We start from the raw sequence: 15997 nt of genomic DNA, 5'->3' as shown, positions 1-15997 counted from the left end.
ACCTCACTGTGTTCGCTTACCAATATGAACCCTGTGATGGGTGTTCAGATCAAATATCGCGGAGGCTGTTTGCGATAAGGCGAACACCGCGAATCACCGTGGACCCATAATATCTACCGCGGTGTTCATCGTGTTCGCTAAAAATAAAATAATTGAAAATAAACGTATTGTATTGATCCCTTTCATTTTAAGCGGCTATATACGATTTTGTCAAATATTTATGAATTTATATAAACTGTGTAAAAAACTTATTATATATATATTTCAATATAAATTAAAATAAAAGTTAAGAAGAACATTGTCTCAAAAATGCGAAATAAGCCAGATATTTAATTCTGAAATTGAAAACGGCTGTACAGCCGAATTCGCCAGCATGTATACCATACATGTACGATGTGCGTCTAAACTTACGAAGGATGTTCCAGAAGTTCGAGGATTTTCGCTATAACTTTCATTTGGTAACATAAATGGACAAACAAATAGCATGTTAAGAATATTTCGTCCTTTCCAAATCTACTCTCCAAATATCATGGAAATACACAAAACAATAAATATATATCAGAGATTTAAACATGTGCACAATGCGCACACAGACGCACGTGTAACGTTTCTGTTCAACGTCAATTACGTTATGAAGTTAACAACTGTCAAATCTTTTCCACATAATCACCTCCAACGCGAATGCACTTTATGTGTCGGGAAATCCACTTGTCAAAAGTGTCTCTATGCCAATCAGTGTCAAAAGACAACACGATTCGCTTTGCTGCAACATTAAGTTCCTGTTTACTTGCAAAGCGAATACCGCGCAACTGTGATTTAACTTCCAGGAAGACGCGGAAGTCCATAGGGGCAAAATCAGGGCTGTAAGGAGGACTTAGGCGCTGTAACGTGAAATTTGCCGTAAATTCTGTTTATCAACGACATTTAAATCAAATTTAAATTCGCGTAACGCTCATACTTATAACAAAATACACGCGTGCGCCGCATGTCGTTACTGAGGTCTCTATGGCAACGCGTTTCAAACGGGCTTTATGGAATTCATGCATTTTTAGCTTATATATAAAGTCCGTGTTAATTGGTTTGTATAATATGTAAATTTCATTGACTTTTATCAGCAAACTAATAAGTTATAGCGAAAATCCACGAACTTCTGGAACACCCCTCGTAGTTTAACGGTTTATAATACAAAGACGAATGCTTCTGTTATTGTAGGAAAATATGTACGTCACTTGGGGCGCTAAATTGTCTTTGCTGCATTTTATGAAATTTGGCTTAATTGTATAATTTTTCTTGCCTATTTTGTGTTATTGTAACATATTTTATCAATATATTACAATTAAACACATATAAAAAATCGTATATACCCACTTTAAAAGTGATATGTATTTCACGCCCATGCACATGACAGTTTTTCTGTCTTTTTAAACACTGCGTATTAAAAAAAACACGTTCGCACCTAGCTGTAGGATACCGCACCTGGAGGAGTGTTAATTGAGTGTAAAGATTATTCAATTAACAGTTTGAAGCCATGGAGAACTCATAACTGATTGTAGTAATCGTCTTATCCCCGAGTCTCTGGATTACCCGATACATACGTGTCAACTGTCTCAATCGCATACATGCAACTTTTCCCATCTGTACCCATTACTCGATAATCCCATATATGCCCGATATATATTTTTAAAACCAAATTATGGGTGGGTAATATAGACGATAAGAGCCATAAACACAAACGTTTGAAATTTTCGAAAGTGTCAAATTAAGTTTCTATTTAAAGATATGATGAAATAAGCTCCCAATCAGGACCGTTGTATTGCATCATGCGTAAATCACCTGACACAGTTTACACGCGTCGTGTACAGCTATTTTAGGTAACAAATTCTACATGAAATACATGAATTTCTTTGTCCAGATAAAAAGAGCGCTAAAATTGGAATGGGTGTATTTATTGTATTGTATACTGACTGCACACAAGTGTCGTAACATACAATGCAATATGTAAATTCGGACAGTACTTTAAGTCGGACGTCAAGTAAATAAATGATTTAATACTCTCTTGATTTCTTTGAAACTCGATATTTGTTGTTAAAAAGGGCATTTGCATTGATTAACACTATAAGAGTCAATATATAATGATGGATGATTAGTTAGTATTGATCATCTAAACGCTTTATTTACGTTTCCGACTTAGCGTACTGTCGGAATTGAAGTACGCATACATGTGCACATACATGTAATATCTACATGTAGCATATGATTTTCACATGATTTTTATATTTTAAACGCGTGAATGTATCCCGCAGACAGGTGTTTACGGTGGCTGCGCAGCATCGCAGTGATCACAGGTGTTCTCGTTAACAATAGCGTGCAATCGCGCCGATTTCGGGTGTTCGCCGAACACTGCGGTAAGTAGTGTGTCCGCCCCCCGAAAAATGTGACCCATCGGGAAAAGTAAACATCGCGGACAGGCGTTTTTGTATAAGTACACGGTGCCTGTACTGTAAGCAGTTGTGTTTTAAATCCAGATTAAATTTATTCCCCTTTCTTTGTATTTAATACATGAAAAAACAAGGGACAAAATTGTCACAAAACCAGGTTTTCATTTTGAAACAAGAGCTGTCACCATAGGATGACTTATGCCCCCTATAAACGCTTGATAGAAGTTATGAGCTTTTTTCAAAACCTTAACGGAGATTTCGAAACCTAAACGCGGACCCTTAGTTCAAGGTCAAGGTCACAGGGGTCAAAATTTGTGTGCGTATGGAAAGGCCTTATCCATATACACATGCATGCCAAATATGAAATTGCTATCTGAAGCGACATAGAAGTTGAGCATTTTTTTGAAACCTAAACACAAAGTGTGACGGACAGACGGACGGACAGATGGACGGACAGTCCGATCACTATATTCCCCTTCTTCAGGGACATAAAAAAGTCTGATAAAGGGAGACATCTCAAACTGAACTGATTGTTTATAATTAACCCCCTTTGTTTAAAAAAAAATCTATTTTTAGTCCTGGCGACCTTGACTTTGGAGATATAAACGTATTTTTTTCGCACAACACACTGTCTAATGATGGTGATCAAATGTGCCAAATTATTTTAAAATCCCACAATGAACGACAAAGTTATGGCCCGGACAAGCTTGTTCCGCCCGCCCACCAGCCTGCCCCCTCACCCGCCCGCCGGCATTCGCCAAACTTATAACCAGTTTTTTCCTTCGGAAAACCTGGTTAAAAAACGTTCAATCATTTTAAATTTATGTAATTCATACTGTTTGTGTTCAAAATGTAATGAATGATGAAGGCATTAAAATCAAGATCAAACTTGATTTAATTATGAAAGTCAGAATATAAAGTAAACATTTAATAATGACTAAAAAATTGTATTTCCAGTAAAAATTTCTGGTATACTACATGTATTAGACTCTTGAGAACTTTTACAACTGCTCAAAAGGACTCAGAATTCCATGGGATGTTATGAGTCTGTTCCAGGATTATCATTGTTCAAAACGTCTTAAAAGGTCACCGTTGATATGGTGTCCACCTAGCAAACAGGAGGTCCCTGGTTCAATCCCTACAGTGTGAGAAAACATGATTCAAATTTATTGACATAATTATAATTGAAACAAGACCTGCTATGTGAAACACAATGTACTCCAATGCCCATAACTTTATAAAAATTCGATGGACTGGAACAAAACTCACACTTTATCTGTGAGTAATGTTGGTAGACTCACATTACCAAAAATCAGCTAAATATCTGACAGAGTTTCCTAAAAAAAACTCTGGAAAACAGAACATTTCGAAGTCCAAGGACCATTACTTTGCCAAAAATCAATGGACTGAAACAAAACTTACACTTCATCAGAAGGTCATGACGGTAGACACACATACCAAAGATCAACTAAATAATGTAAAAGCTTTTTGGCAAAGAACTCTGTAAAACCGTTGTAATACAGACCAAGGCCCACAACTTTGCCAAACTTTTTTTTTCTTTATTCTTTTAATTAAACAAGAACATGTAAAAATGACTCCTTTTTGGTTTGTTTTGTTATTGTGATTATGAAGGTTTTGGGAGGGGGGTAGCAGTTGGGGGGAGTGTGGTATCTGCAAATTCCAAGTGCCTGTGCAGCTAGCATATTCATAACTTTTTTTCAGAATAGCTGTTTGACCCAGCTTTTTACCTTGAAGCTTAGCTGATCTTTGTAAGCAACCAATGAATATGAATATAAAGGCAAGATGAAGAAACTTTTCAAAATAAAAAAAAACATGCAATCTAGTATTATCTACAAACATTATCACATTTACATTTATATGTAATTTAATTGACTTTCTATTTTTGTGAAGCATAGGTTATGACACAGTGCTTTTTTGCAACAATGTTAACTGTGCATTCAGCATGAAACAATTTTATCTCCAAACAAAGGATTGAGGGATAGAACAGTTTCACACTCAACTCTCGACATCAATACATTTTGTATATGCCCCCTTTATATTTATGAGATTGTCAGCGCCAGAGCTTTTGTACTTCAAGGCTGTGTTCTTATATTAAGTAATTACTACTGTATTGCATTCTGTGCACTAGTGTATTTTACATCATATAAGCATTGTTTTTCCCTATCTTGATATTCGATTTGACCAAATTTTTTTAAATTGTTTTCAAAATTGACTGTTAAAGTTGCAGTTAACCATGTAAAGGTATAAATTTTTAAACAAGCCTTTGTTCCAGAAGCGGAATGGTGACCTCACTTAAATGAATTGCATTCAAACTCCTAAGGTATCAAGGTCAGTTCACAGTCAGTAAAAGAATCATTCTATAAACGCCCTTGTGTTAACTAGGTAAACTTGAATTTTAATTTGACAAGAAATATGTTAAATGAAGATATTTGGTACATGCATGTCAATAATATACTAGTATTCTTAATGTGTGTGCAACAGTTCCATGGCAAGTACAGGTTTTTATTAATTTTGTAATAAATACCACCATATTGACCAATTTTTTAAGCATGAGGTAGATGATTCACGATACTATTAACAATCTTATCACATAACAATGTCTGACAAACCACTTAAACGAGTATGTTCCAAGCACGCGCATATAAGTATTTCAAATATATACCGATGATGCGTCTGTGGCTGGTTGAGTTAATGTTTTCATTTCATTTCCATTCTTCTTGTGTATTTTTGTTCTGAACATATAGAGATATGATCAATAATATCTTTACTTTTGATGGGAAATAAGCCACAAAATCTGGGGCAACAACCTGATTTACGTGTGATGCAACTAAGAACTGTGCAGAAGAAGATATACACTGTCTTTGATCTCACTGATATAACTCTTCATCTGTCATCAACACCAACCACAATCCAAGCGTATCCCTTATTCTCATAGTATTGCATGGCACTCCTCAAAGTATCGTGCCTTTAATGACAAACCCTAAAGTGCTGGAAGTGCTGGAAAGTTAATGTTTTTTCAATGTTGTAATTTATTTGACGGTTATCCATGACTATTACAATGATCATTTTCATGATTTCTGGTGTTCAGTGAAAAGGAGGTCATGTTTATTCCAGGCTTATGCTATGATTTTAAATTATGTCAAAGACTACCCTAGACCTTAAAAATAGGGAGAAGTGACTTCTCCTTTTTTCTGAAACAGGGAGAAGTTTAGAAAATCAGGGAGAAGATTGTGCAAACAATATCGACTTAAAAAACAAAACATGGTCATTTCACAACTTTTATTATTTCGCATACTTTTTGCGACGCGTTTTATTTCTTTTCTAATATAATTTGATTTAATATCGCATATAAGCTATGTTTATTGTTAAATATTTTGAAAATTGTATGCACATCCTTCAATTTTTAAAATTAAAACAACGTTATGGCTAAATTGGGTAATTTACTGCTGAAAATACGAATGATGCATGTTGCATTTTTATTTCTATTTCAAAAAGTAAACGGTAAATCTGTCTATTTCTTGGTATTTTTGCTGTATATAGTGTTTCTATAAAAAAATTAGTTTAAAATATAACTTAAATGATACTATTTTGAATTTTATGACACTTTGTTTTTAACCAACACAATTTTTACTTGGCTGAAATCACTTACATTTCATGGCACTATTCCATAGATAAAAATTTGTAAAAAATAAATGTCTGTAAAAGAATACTTATTTCATCTTGTTTAAATTTTAAACACCTTTACTGCATCTGTACACATCAACTGCATGCCCATATTTGGAAATTTGAATGAATTATGGAACTTTTATATACCCCAGGGGTGAAAATAAACTGAAATAAAAGCCGAGCGTGAGGGTGGTTTTGTAAAAATCGGAATATTTTTTTTTAAGCATGGAAAGCCTCTACCTACAAATTTGCATGTCGTTCAGTGAAATGATGCTGATTAGGAAAATAATTAATTAAATCATATTTGGATATGTGCCCATTAGGGGTGCGCTACCTTAATGCATGGAACAGCTAGTATATCTATTACTGTTTATCCAAATACTATACATGTCCGAAATACATGTATGTACACTTAAGAATGACTTACCTGTTTAACTTTAATAATCCAAATTGTCCTTGTTGTTATTTGGTTTAACAAACCTTATCAAATGTTTGTTAAATTCATTTAATGCTTTCTCCAGTATTGAATCACCATTACTTGTATTTTGAATCGCCAGCTTTAAATTGAACGCGGGTTGAATGTTGCAATATGTCCGCCATTTGCAATGTTGAAGGTCATGACATAGCAAATTAATTCTATTCAGATAATTTATATCTAATCGAGGAAATGTGTTTTCTCAATGTTTATTTGATGTATTATGACTTTTTAGTATAAAAAATGAACTGGGATTCCAGTTTATATACATGTAAGATAGGTGTTACTTGTTATTATCGTTGGATTAACAAACTGACAAAACTCGCTGGACTTAATATAGTGTTAGTAGTGGATCTACGTAATTAATAGACCTTTGCTCAGTTTTGTTTTTCTTAAATTATATTTGCCAACTTTCTTTAACCGTGCCGTCTGCCAAAAACCACAGGTGGTTAGCGTGTGGCTATGATATTAATTAGTAAAAACATAATTTTGAATGATAAATAATAATATTATAACGAAAAATTAACTTTTCTGAAAAAAAAATCACTATCAAATACATATATAACAAGGTATCAAACTCGAAATCATCCGAAAACTGGGTGTATCGTTTTGAACAGCCATTACCTTATCAATTTTGCAGCGATTTTCACAATCTCGGTTTTATTCAACGCAGAAATGAATTTCCTTTCTGGAAATGTATATGTCTTGCAATATTTTTACAAATGCTGGGTCAACTTTTAAGAAATAACACGATACACAAAGCGCACTGACTGGTTGACAAAAAACACTGGTTACAGTAATGTAAAACATGTATAAAGGACTTTTGTTTAGTCAATAAAACGATAAAATAATCCGAAATAAACATCAAATCTCTTAAATAATAGCGTAAATAAATCATAAATAGTACCAATACATTTTTAGTCATAAATAGATTTTCGTCTGTATAAAAATACGAATTAATTATTAGCATCAGAATAAACGTGATCGGAAGACTTAATACTGAAAATCCAACGAAACAAAACAAATAAATAAGCCGTATTCTTTCTTATAGTAAGACTTTATAAATGATATTTCAAAAACAATGAAACATAATTATATTAATTTGATTACAATTATAAGTGGTGTGGATATTGTTATTGTCCATCAGCGATCTAATGTGTAAGAGGTGCATTTAATCACAGACTCAATAAACGCTCCGTGATTTAATCAATTATAAAACAAAGCCCTAAAAAGCGGAATACATAACAATTGTTAAATTTTATCATTTTCTTTTCCATTGAATGAATTTTCGTTTCGTTTTCATTGAATGACAATATTAATAATTCTAAGCATACAAATGGAAAAAACCCTGCATATTGTGCAAATTGAACATTCTTTGCAAGTATATTGAAATTGTTTTACTAATTGATAAGGAGTGATACATGTACACATGTAACAATCAAGCATTTTATGATAAATAACACTATTTATTTAATTTATTTTACGCAAGTATTTTTGATTGCTTGTTTTCATGTTGGTGTTTGGTGCACTGCTGTAACGTACAATGTTTACACGTAATTGCCGACTTTATATTTGTTGGTAATCGTTTAATACATTAATTGTGTAGCAGTAAAATTGCACAACATTTTAAATTTATAGTTATTAAACATTGTATATTGTGATTAAACTGGCTAATCTATATACACTTAATCCTGCTTTTCCATTTCCGACTAATATCTTCATTTTTTTAAATATGTTAACATATTTTATTTAAGCAACTGTTATGTATTTTGGCTTTAAAATTTGGCTTAATGACAGCTCAATATGCCAAGAGATGACATGGAGGTATCATAAATTGTGTTTAATGACCATAAAATCATCCGCCACATGTGGTTTATGCAGGCACCCCAAGTATAGGTCCCTGAGTTTATGACACCATGTTTACTTTGTAACTGCCTGGACAGTATCCGATCATAACGAGATATTCAGTTTGTGATGAACAAAGATGCAATTAAACACCAGGTTAAAAATGATGAAACAAACAGTGTCAAAATTGGTGTGAACAATTAAATAAAACAATTAACATTTATCGAGAGAATTTATTTAATGTTTTACATGTTAAGTTTTTACAAATCAGCACTAAATGTTGCGTACATAAAATCAATCTTTTTGTTGTTTGTTTTCATCCTTAATTGTGTTCTTTCATTAATAAATTTATTTACATTTCTGATATTTTTTTAATATAAAATGATGTGCTAAGCAGAGAAATCTTTGTGGTACCACATACCGAGCTTGTAGATTGTGTTCTACTCCCGAGTTTGTTTTTAGTAAAAACAAATAATAACAACAATATTATCGTTCCTAAAATGCATTTCCTTGCATGCTAATGTTTTATTCAGATATAATTTATAAAATGACTATCAATAAAATCGATGATTATGTTCACTGTCTCTATATGCGCTTATATGAATTCCATCTCTTTTTGCCAACCAATGGGCGGAGTCTAAACTTTGCAAGTGCGAGTGATGTCACGCGTTTACTTGTCTATAGGGAGCTAAGTATACTAGTATAGCCAGTACTTTGTCAAAACATTGCAGATTTTTAAATGCAGTTTTCGTTGTTATATCCAAGAATACACATTTAACCATAGATCTACATAAAAAACATTAGTGTTTTTATAGTTGTTTACTTAAAAAATTCATAAGTATTCATTAACAGGGCCGATATTACGGACATGCTATATGTCTTTAAAGATATTTCTTTAAACAACAACAACAACAAATTTCTTGGTTTCCTTATGTGGAGATCTTAAATGAAGCTGAAAGAAACACTGAATGGCCATGATGCTGAGCTCTTCTTATAATCATCAGCTAAAAAATGCATTATACGTATGTATTTAGTTTGCAACTAGTTTAAAGTTGAAAAAGAAATGCAAAGTCGGATGAAACCATTTCGGATAAAATACACACAAGAACTTACAGAAGGATATCTTACTGAAATTTAATCGTTTCTTTAGGGACTATGCTATACTGTTAGAATTTTATTTATTTATTTACATAATTTTAGTAATAAATGTAGTTATTACCTCGATTTGTGTCACTGTTTTTCATGGTAAAATGAAAAACGTCAAATTTTTAATAGTGACGTCATGTATGCATGTCAAGTTGTTGTTGTTTTCGCAATGGGTTACACCACACTAGCTGTTGTTGTTTTCGAAATGGGTTACACCACACAAAACTATGTGGAGATTGAATGCCTGACAGAACACAGATAAGTTGCACGTGCACTGTCATAATATAAACACATTTAATATTGGATTTGATTTCTTTGTTAAATGACGTCTGTGTTTTAATTAATTTTGTATGCATATTCAATTAAACACATGTTCTGCTATGTGATAGGCAGTTGTAAATAAGAGACCAGTACACGTCTATTCAGAATTAGCTTTTAATTTACATGAAAGATATAATACCCAAAAGTAAAATGCCGCTTAGTCACTCCTGTAACGGTTGGCGTCGGTTATACAAAATGGGTTAATATTTGGCAAACACATATTTTGAAATATATGCCTGTTTTGGAAACTTTTCATTTTTGAACATGTGAAAAGGAACCATTTCGAATACTTCCTTTTGATTTATTGCACGTGTGAGTTTACATATTTTTTAGACATACGATTAAATAAAAGTTACATAGTGGTAGCATGCTCGCTTTATCTTCTTGAGGTCCAGGGTTCGAAAACCACTGTAAGTACTTTTTATTGTATCTGTTATCTTGTTATTTTTTCAAACTTTTTAAAATATAACAGTTTTGTTAGTCATTTTTTAAATGACATTTTTCACAAATGCGAGTTTCTGTGAAAAAGTTCCTGTAAGTTTGTTATATTGGCCTTTAAACAAAGCCTTGACCGAACCTGACAGTTTTCGGTTACAGCTTTAAATATTTTTAGTTTTGATGGTAAGAACAATTTCACAATTATGTGAATTCATAATGAATATTATTATTGTTTTATCGTCGGTCGCTGAGCTCCCTCACTTTGCGCAGAGTGTTCCAAAAATAAACTCAAACTTATACATAAAATTGTATTTTCACGAAGTTTTTAATTTACATTCTGGAATATCCAAAATTCTGTGTAAATACATACAATATTGTGATCGATTAGGCTTAGTTTTTGCTGAATATGCTTTTAAAATTATTAAGTAAACAGCAAACAACCAAACATAATTCCTGCAGCAACAGAATACCAGAAGAAAACCCGACAGAAAAAGAAATGAACGAAGAAAACGAAAAAATGAAATAACAACATAACAATATTTTCTGCGTGGATATATAAGTAATAAAAGACGAATTATAATAATAAGAAATTGAGAAGATAGAAACAATATTCGGGGAAAAATAATAAAACTTTAACATAAACAACATGGAATGCAGTCATTATTAACCTCTGACAAAAACGTTTATGCACACATTAAACAAAATAATAATAAAAATAGTATTTTATATAAGTAAAGGGTGTATACGTACAACTTTTAAATTGCCATTGTTCACGTTAACATTCAGAATTTGATTCATCACTTTTTTCATCGGTTATTTCAAAAGACTTAAATTTATGTTTACGAAAAATATCATCTGGGTTGTCGTCTTTTAAGTCGTCTGTGTCCATGAGAATCAAATGGTCTTGTTCCTTGCTCGACGTATTTTCATGCGCTGTATCTCTTTTCCTATGTGAACTGCGTCCAATAGGATTATTTTCCATTACCTGCTCTTCAAAATTGTGTTCCGTTTGATAATTATCGCGATCAGACCAGAATGGTACAGTTACATCCATGGTGTTATTGTTCGACGGATCTTTATCATCAGGATCTTCATCAACAGAAGAGGAGCCTGAGCTATCATCACTGTCCGATGAAGAATAATGAGCATCAAACTTGAAATCTCCAGCTAATATTTTGCTTTTAGGTCCAGCCTTAATGCGTGTTACATCTTCAAGAGTATTCAATATGATGGTTTCTTCTATATTTGATTTATCGACAGGTATTTCATTTATTGTTGAGGGCTGGATGATATCTTCCAGATTTGACCTATCAAATGAAATTTCATTTATTTCCGCGTTCACAGTGATTTCTACCAGATTGGACTCATCAACATCAATTCCTATTAATGTTGAGCTCTTGCTAAATTCATTCGGATTTGACTCATTTGAATAAGTGTCTCTTAAGTTTGACGTCTGATTTGATGTTTGCTTCGATTGCTCGTCTTCGGGAATTTCACCAAATATGGGAGTTTGGATATCTTCTAACATATCAGCATTGTCGGAATCATCGTTTTTATCGCTTTCGCTGTAAACTTCCGCTGTCGTGCTTACAAAACTCATATTATTCTCAACAAGTTCGTCATTTTCAGAATCGTTGGAAGTGCTGTCAATAGAACCCGACTCTGCTTCGCCAATACGCGATGCATTTCGATTGTCTATGTTGCACACACTATCTACAGAAGATGTATTTAGCGCTGGTTGACTTACAGAAACGTCCTGAGTGTCGACGAAGTTTGATGTATTACTCTCGATCGGCTTTGGAAAGAAACTGTAGTCTGGAATCCCTGAAAATGGCGTATTGATTTGAGGAGACGACGTTGAAATCTTTTCTGACTTGTTATCCGAGCTTCCTCGTGAATAATTTATCTTTTCACTGATGTCGTTGAGAGTGAAAGCCCTGCGTCCTCTTCTCGGACTTACAGTAGGCGTGCAATCTAAATGCACCGGGTTAGGGGTTTCCGGTTCAAAAATAATGGTGTCTTGGACCAAAACACTTTGTGGTCTCCTTTCTAAAAATATGTGTTCAGAAGACAATGATAATGATAGGCGTTTTGGGAATGCTGATATTAATTGTTCCGGATTCAAATGTTCCATACTCGTTGAATTTGAATTAATCTTGTAGCTGATATCGTCTTCGTTATAACAATCCATGTTGTCATTACTATCAACATACTTAGTGGCATTTATTTCACTATCTAATATTTCAAAACCTATTGTCATTGAACTAATTTCGCTAGTATTTTCATCATTTTCATTATCAAACGAATTACTTTTGAAGCTTTGTTTGTCATTGATTTCTGTTTCTGATTTAAGAAAATCTCCCGTATGTGATTGTTTGCCTTTTGCAGACTCAAATTCTTTTGTAAAGTCGTTTTGTTCAATTACGTTTTCAAAAGTGTTGAACGCACCGTTGTCATTATCTGACCTCACTGAATCGTTTTGTAGTTCAGGGAATCGTAACTCGGTAAGCTCTGAAACCTGTGTGATAAGTTCAAATGTTTCGAACTCTTCAATACTTGGCGTTTTGGATTGTGCGTAGGTATTTTCTTTTTCTGAAGCGGATAATTGTGCTAAATGTTCCTTTTGTTCTCGCACGTTTAGTAATCTGTTTGTGTCACTTTTGGAGCGCTCCTTTAGTTCAATTTCATCTGTACTATCGGTACTGGAATCACTTCTTACTATTAAATCCTCACTTTTTGATCTAATCTTAAGTCGGTTGTCAAATGATTCTGCAAACGAAATACTTATAGTATGCGTATCAGTACTTTCATTTCCATAACTTATTTCACTTTCAGTTCGTTTACCTAAATCGGATTCACTTGCATATTCAAAAGCGGCATCTATCTCAACACGCTCCATGTCATACGTTCTTATCAGTGTGGCTCGTTTACGAGTTCCATCCCTTGAAATATTTTTCAGAGATCTTTCTGGCCGTTGATCAGTTTCTACAGAAATGTCTTGGACCTCAACGACTTTTGCCACATTTCCGTCAATTGAATCGAAATCGGCATTTGATTCACTTGTATTAATACTTTCTGGGTTTTCATCATCGTCATCAAAGCCTGGGTTGGTGTGTCCAACGTCTTCGACTTCCGCAACGTCCGCCATTTGGGGATTTCGCCTTGATAGCGCGTTGAATACGTTCTCTTTGTCTTCTCCTGCCATGTTAACAACAGATTGCCTTTTGTTGTATGCAGGGTTACTAAAAGTGCTGAAGTTGCGCCCTATTCCCATTCGGACTGGGTATTTCTTGCGATACCATTTATAGAAAATGAGAGCCGCTATTCCAATCAGAATGACGGGCACCAATACGCCAACCACGATAGTGGTGGTTTTGGTTTGATCATTATGTCCATCGCCTGTACCTGTTTTTGCCTGGAAGGGATACTTTTCTTCTTAAGAAATGTGAACTTATTTATAATAAAAAATCAATATCAATATAATTATAATATTTATTATTGACGTCACAGGAACACATTTTTCTCTTCTTTTTGAAGTAGTTATATGTGTAAAAAATGAAAATGCTATTTCACAGTATATGACATCAATTTTTGCGCAAGAATCCCTTGCACCATAACAATTATATTGTATGTTACGAATATGATGATGCCAATATAAGTTAAGATTTATCTTTTAAAATAGCCAAACTTTTTATATAAATTATTTTGATTAAGATTGACGTATGGCATATTTTTTATATAAATGAAGATGACTGTGAAGTATCGCGAAAGTCATACTTCTGTTTTTGATGGTACCGGGGATGATGCGTAGACAAGAGATGACCGTAACGTTGTAGAATTGGTGCCTGTGATCTTGTCGGCAGATGTAAAGGGTGTCATTTTAACTCTAAAAGATAAGGCGGGTGCATCGTTTTACAGTAACCTGGATATCAAGAAAAAAATAGATCTATTCAGTGCTAATATATTTTGTCATTTAATACAAAATCCGTTTTTTTATAAATATTTTTGCATGTTTCGTCCAGATTAAAAGATCGAATTTCATAGGAATGCGCATTCAGACAATAATGTAATTTTGAATTTATTGAATTTTGTCTAGTGAAGAAAAATCTTATTTTTTTGGAAGCAAAACAAAGTGTAACGCAGCCGCTACAAGTGTAAATTGATATTTAAAAATACACACATATATTATATTCATCTCATAAAAACATCTAATTGATTTCTGATTGATTCCTTGTATTTTGTTTTGCAAATGTTATCAATAGCCTATATAGAACTGTGATTGTAAAATGGAAATAACATACACATAATCTTGATCATCAGCACTAATGTCTTGCGTGAAAATTCAATATCATATAGCAAAAAACATATTCGTCGCATTGTGTATATTTTTAGCGGAAAATTTTAAGCATCAAGAACAAACTGATGTTAGTGGTTACAAAGTTGTTCACGACGAATGTCCACAATGATACGTTTTAGAACTTAGAGTAGTAAAGATTTCGGAAAGCTCGTGGTTATATAAGATTATATAAGATAAACGATTAGATAATTGCAAAGTGGTCTCGTTGTTTTGTATAGAATTCGAATCACACCCTGTAGTATTGTTACATATAGATAAATGACTCGCTGTGATAATATATCATGATAAATGATTATTTTTATGATGTTTCGTATGTGTAAACTTCATATACTAGATGGCTATTCTTATGGACATTGTGATGTAACAAACACTAGCATCCCACCCAACCCTCACACCCAATCCCAATAAAAATAAATCAAAATGACGAATCGAGCGAATAGCTCAATTATAATGACATACATTAGCTATATTGAGATAAATATGAGTGTATGCATTACTTTAAAGATGCTTAGCAAATTATACATATAAGAAGCGATTAATCAAATTGTATACTTACTAATATATATCAACAAATAATAGTTGTATCGTCAATTGTTAATGGTATTTGAAATTTAAATAGCTAATATACCATCCGAGGCCTGTTCTTCGTAAGGTCTCACTAAAAATACAAACACACTTTTAGTATCTGATTCATAAAAAGAAATTTAATCGAAACGATTCCAGACATAGTACAAATTGAATGTCACATTTGAATGTAATAGCCAGTTTAACTTACTTTAAGTTAAGTATCCATCTTCACAGTGTTAATGTCCGTACTCGTGTGTGCTTGTCACTGGATAGGGGGCGTGAACTGATTAAGATAACTGCTTGCCTTGAACCAACACTATCTTAACGATTTGTAATTACATTTATACAACGGTGAATGTACCAGTCCCCGTATTCATCAACTAAAAAATATACGTAAGTCTAGAATGAAGAATATCATCAAAACTGTTATGTTCTATTTAAATTAATACATTTAAAACCTTATTTGGCATTTAAGTTTAATACTACTATTATATGTGTTATACTAGAATTTGTTATAGATATTAGCATTATCGATTACATATGTATCCACAAACTCTTAATTATGTTTTCTTCGATCTGAGTCTATCTTTAACGGGGGGCTGTATACGGGCCCAGTTTTTCATCAATTTATTGTTATTGACAAAAACTGACATCTTGTTGCATGTAGATATATCGTTATCACGTTGCCGTATATATACATGTTACTGATATATCTACATCTGT

At 33.1% G+C, this 15997-nt stretch overlaps 2 protein-coding genes across 8 annotated transcripts in view; both read right to left on the bottom strand.

Moving 5' to 3' along the window:
* Positions 1-10056, bottom strand: part of LOC127851839 (AAC-rich mRNA clone AAC11 protein-like) — a 36161-nt gene extending 26105 nt beyond the window's left edge. For 2 of the 3 annotated variants that reach the window (XM_052385780.1, XM_052385786.1), the window contains exons 1-2: positions 9665-10056; positions 3529-3576 (exon numbers count right to left, since the gene is read on the bottom strand). In XM_052385780.1, the coding sequence (XP_052241740.1) occupies positions 3529-3576; positions 9665-9689 (73 nt within the window). In that variant the 5' untranslated portion in view covers positions 9690-10056. The remainder of the gene's footprint in view (positions 1-3528; positions 3577-9664) is intronic. The other variant, XM_052385782.1, reaches the window with a different exon arrangement.
* Positions 10057-10200: 144 nt separating this feature from the next.
* On the bottom strand, positions 10201-15603 carry LOC127851820 (dentin sialophosphoprotein-like). 5 transcript variants are annotated; one of them, XM_052385736.1, is made up of 4 exons: positions 15483-15603; positions 15264-15365; positions 14128-14272; positions 10201-13765 (listed from the first exon to the last, which is right to left on the bottom strand). In XM_052385736.1, the coding sequence occupies exons 3-4, from the start codon at positions 14227-14229 to the stop codon at positions 11126-11128; spliced, it is 2742 nt and encodes a 913-aa protein (XP_052241696.1). In that variant the 5' UTR covers positions 14230-14272; positions 15264-15365; positions 15483-15603; the 3' UTR covers positions 10201-11125. The 5 variants fall into 5 exon arrangements, with proteins under 5 accessions (XP_052241696.1, XP_052241695.1, XP_052241700.1 ...); XM_052385735.1 differs by having other exon boundaries at positions 14128-14236; XM_052385740.1 differs by having other exon boundaries at positions 14128-14236; positions 15336-15365; positions 15483-15579.
* Positions 15604-15997: the final 394 nt, after the last annotated feature.

This window comes from Dreissena polymorpha, chromosome 11, assembly GCF_020536995.1.
Source record: "Dreissena polymorpha isolate Duluth1 chromosome 11, UMN_Dpol_1.0, whole genome shotgun sequence".
NCBI lineage: Eukaryota > Metazoa > Mollusca > Bivalvia > Myida > Dreissenidae > Dreissena > Dreissena polymorpha.
Note: the sequence above shows the minus strand (reverse complement) of the source record. Positions and strands in the feature narration are given on the sequence as shown.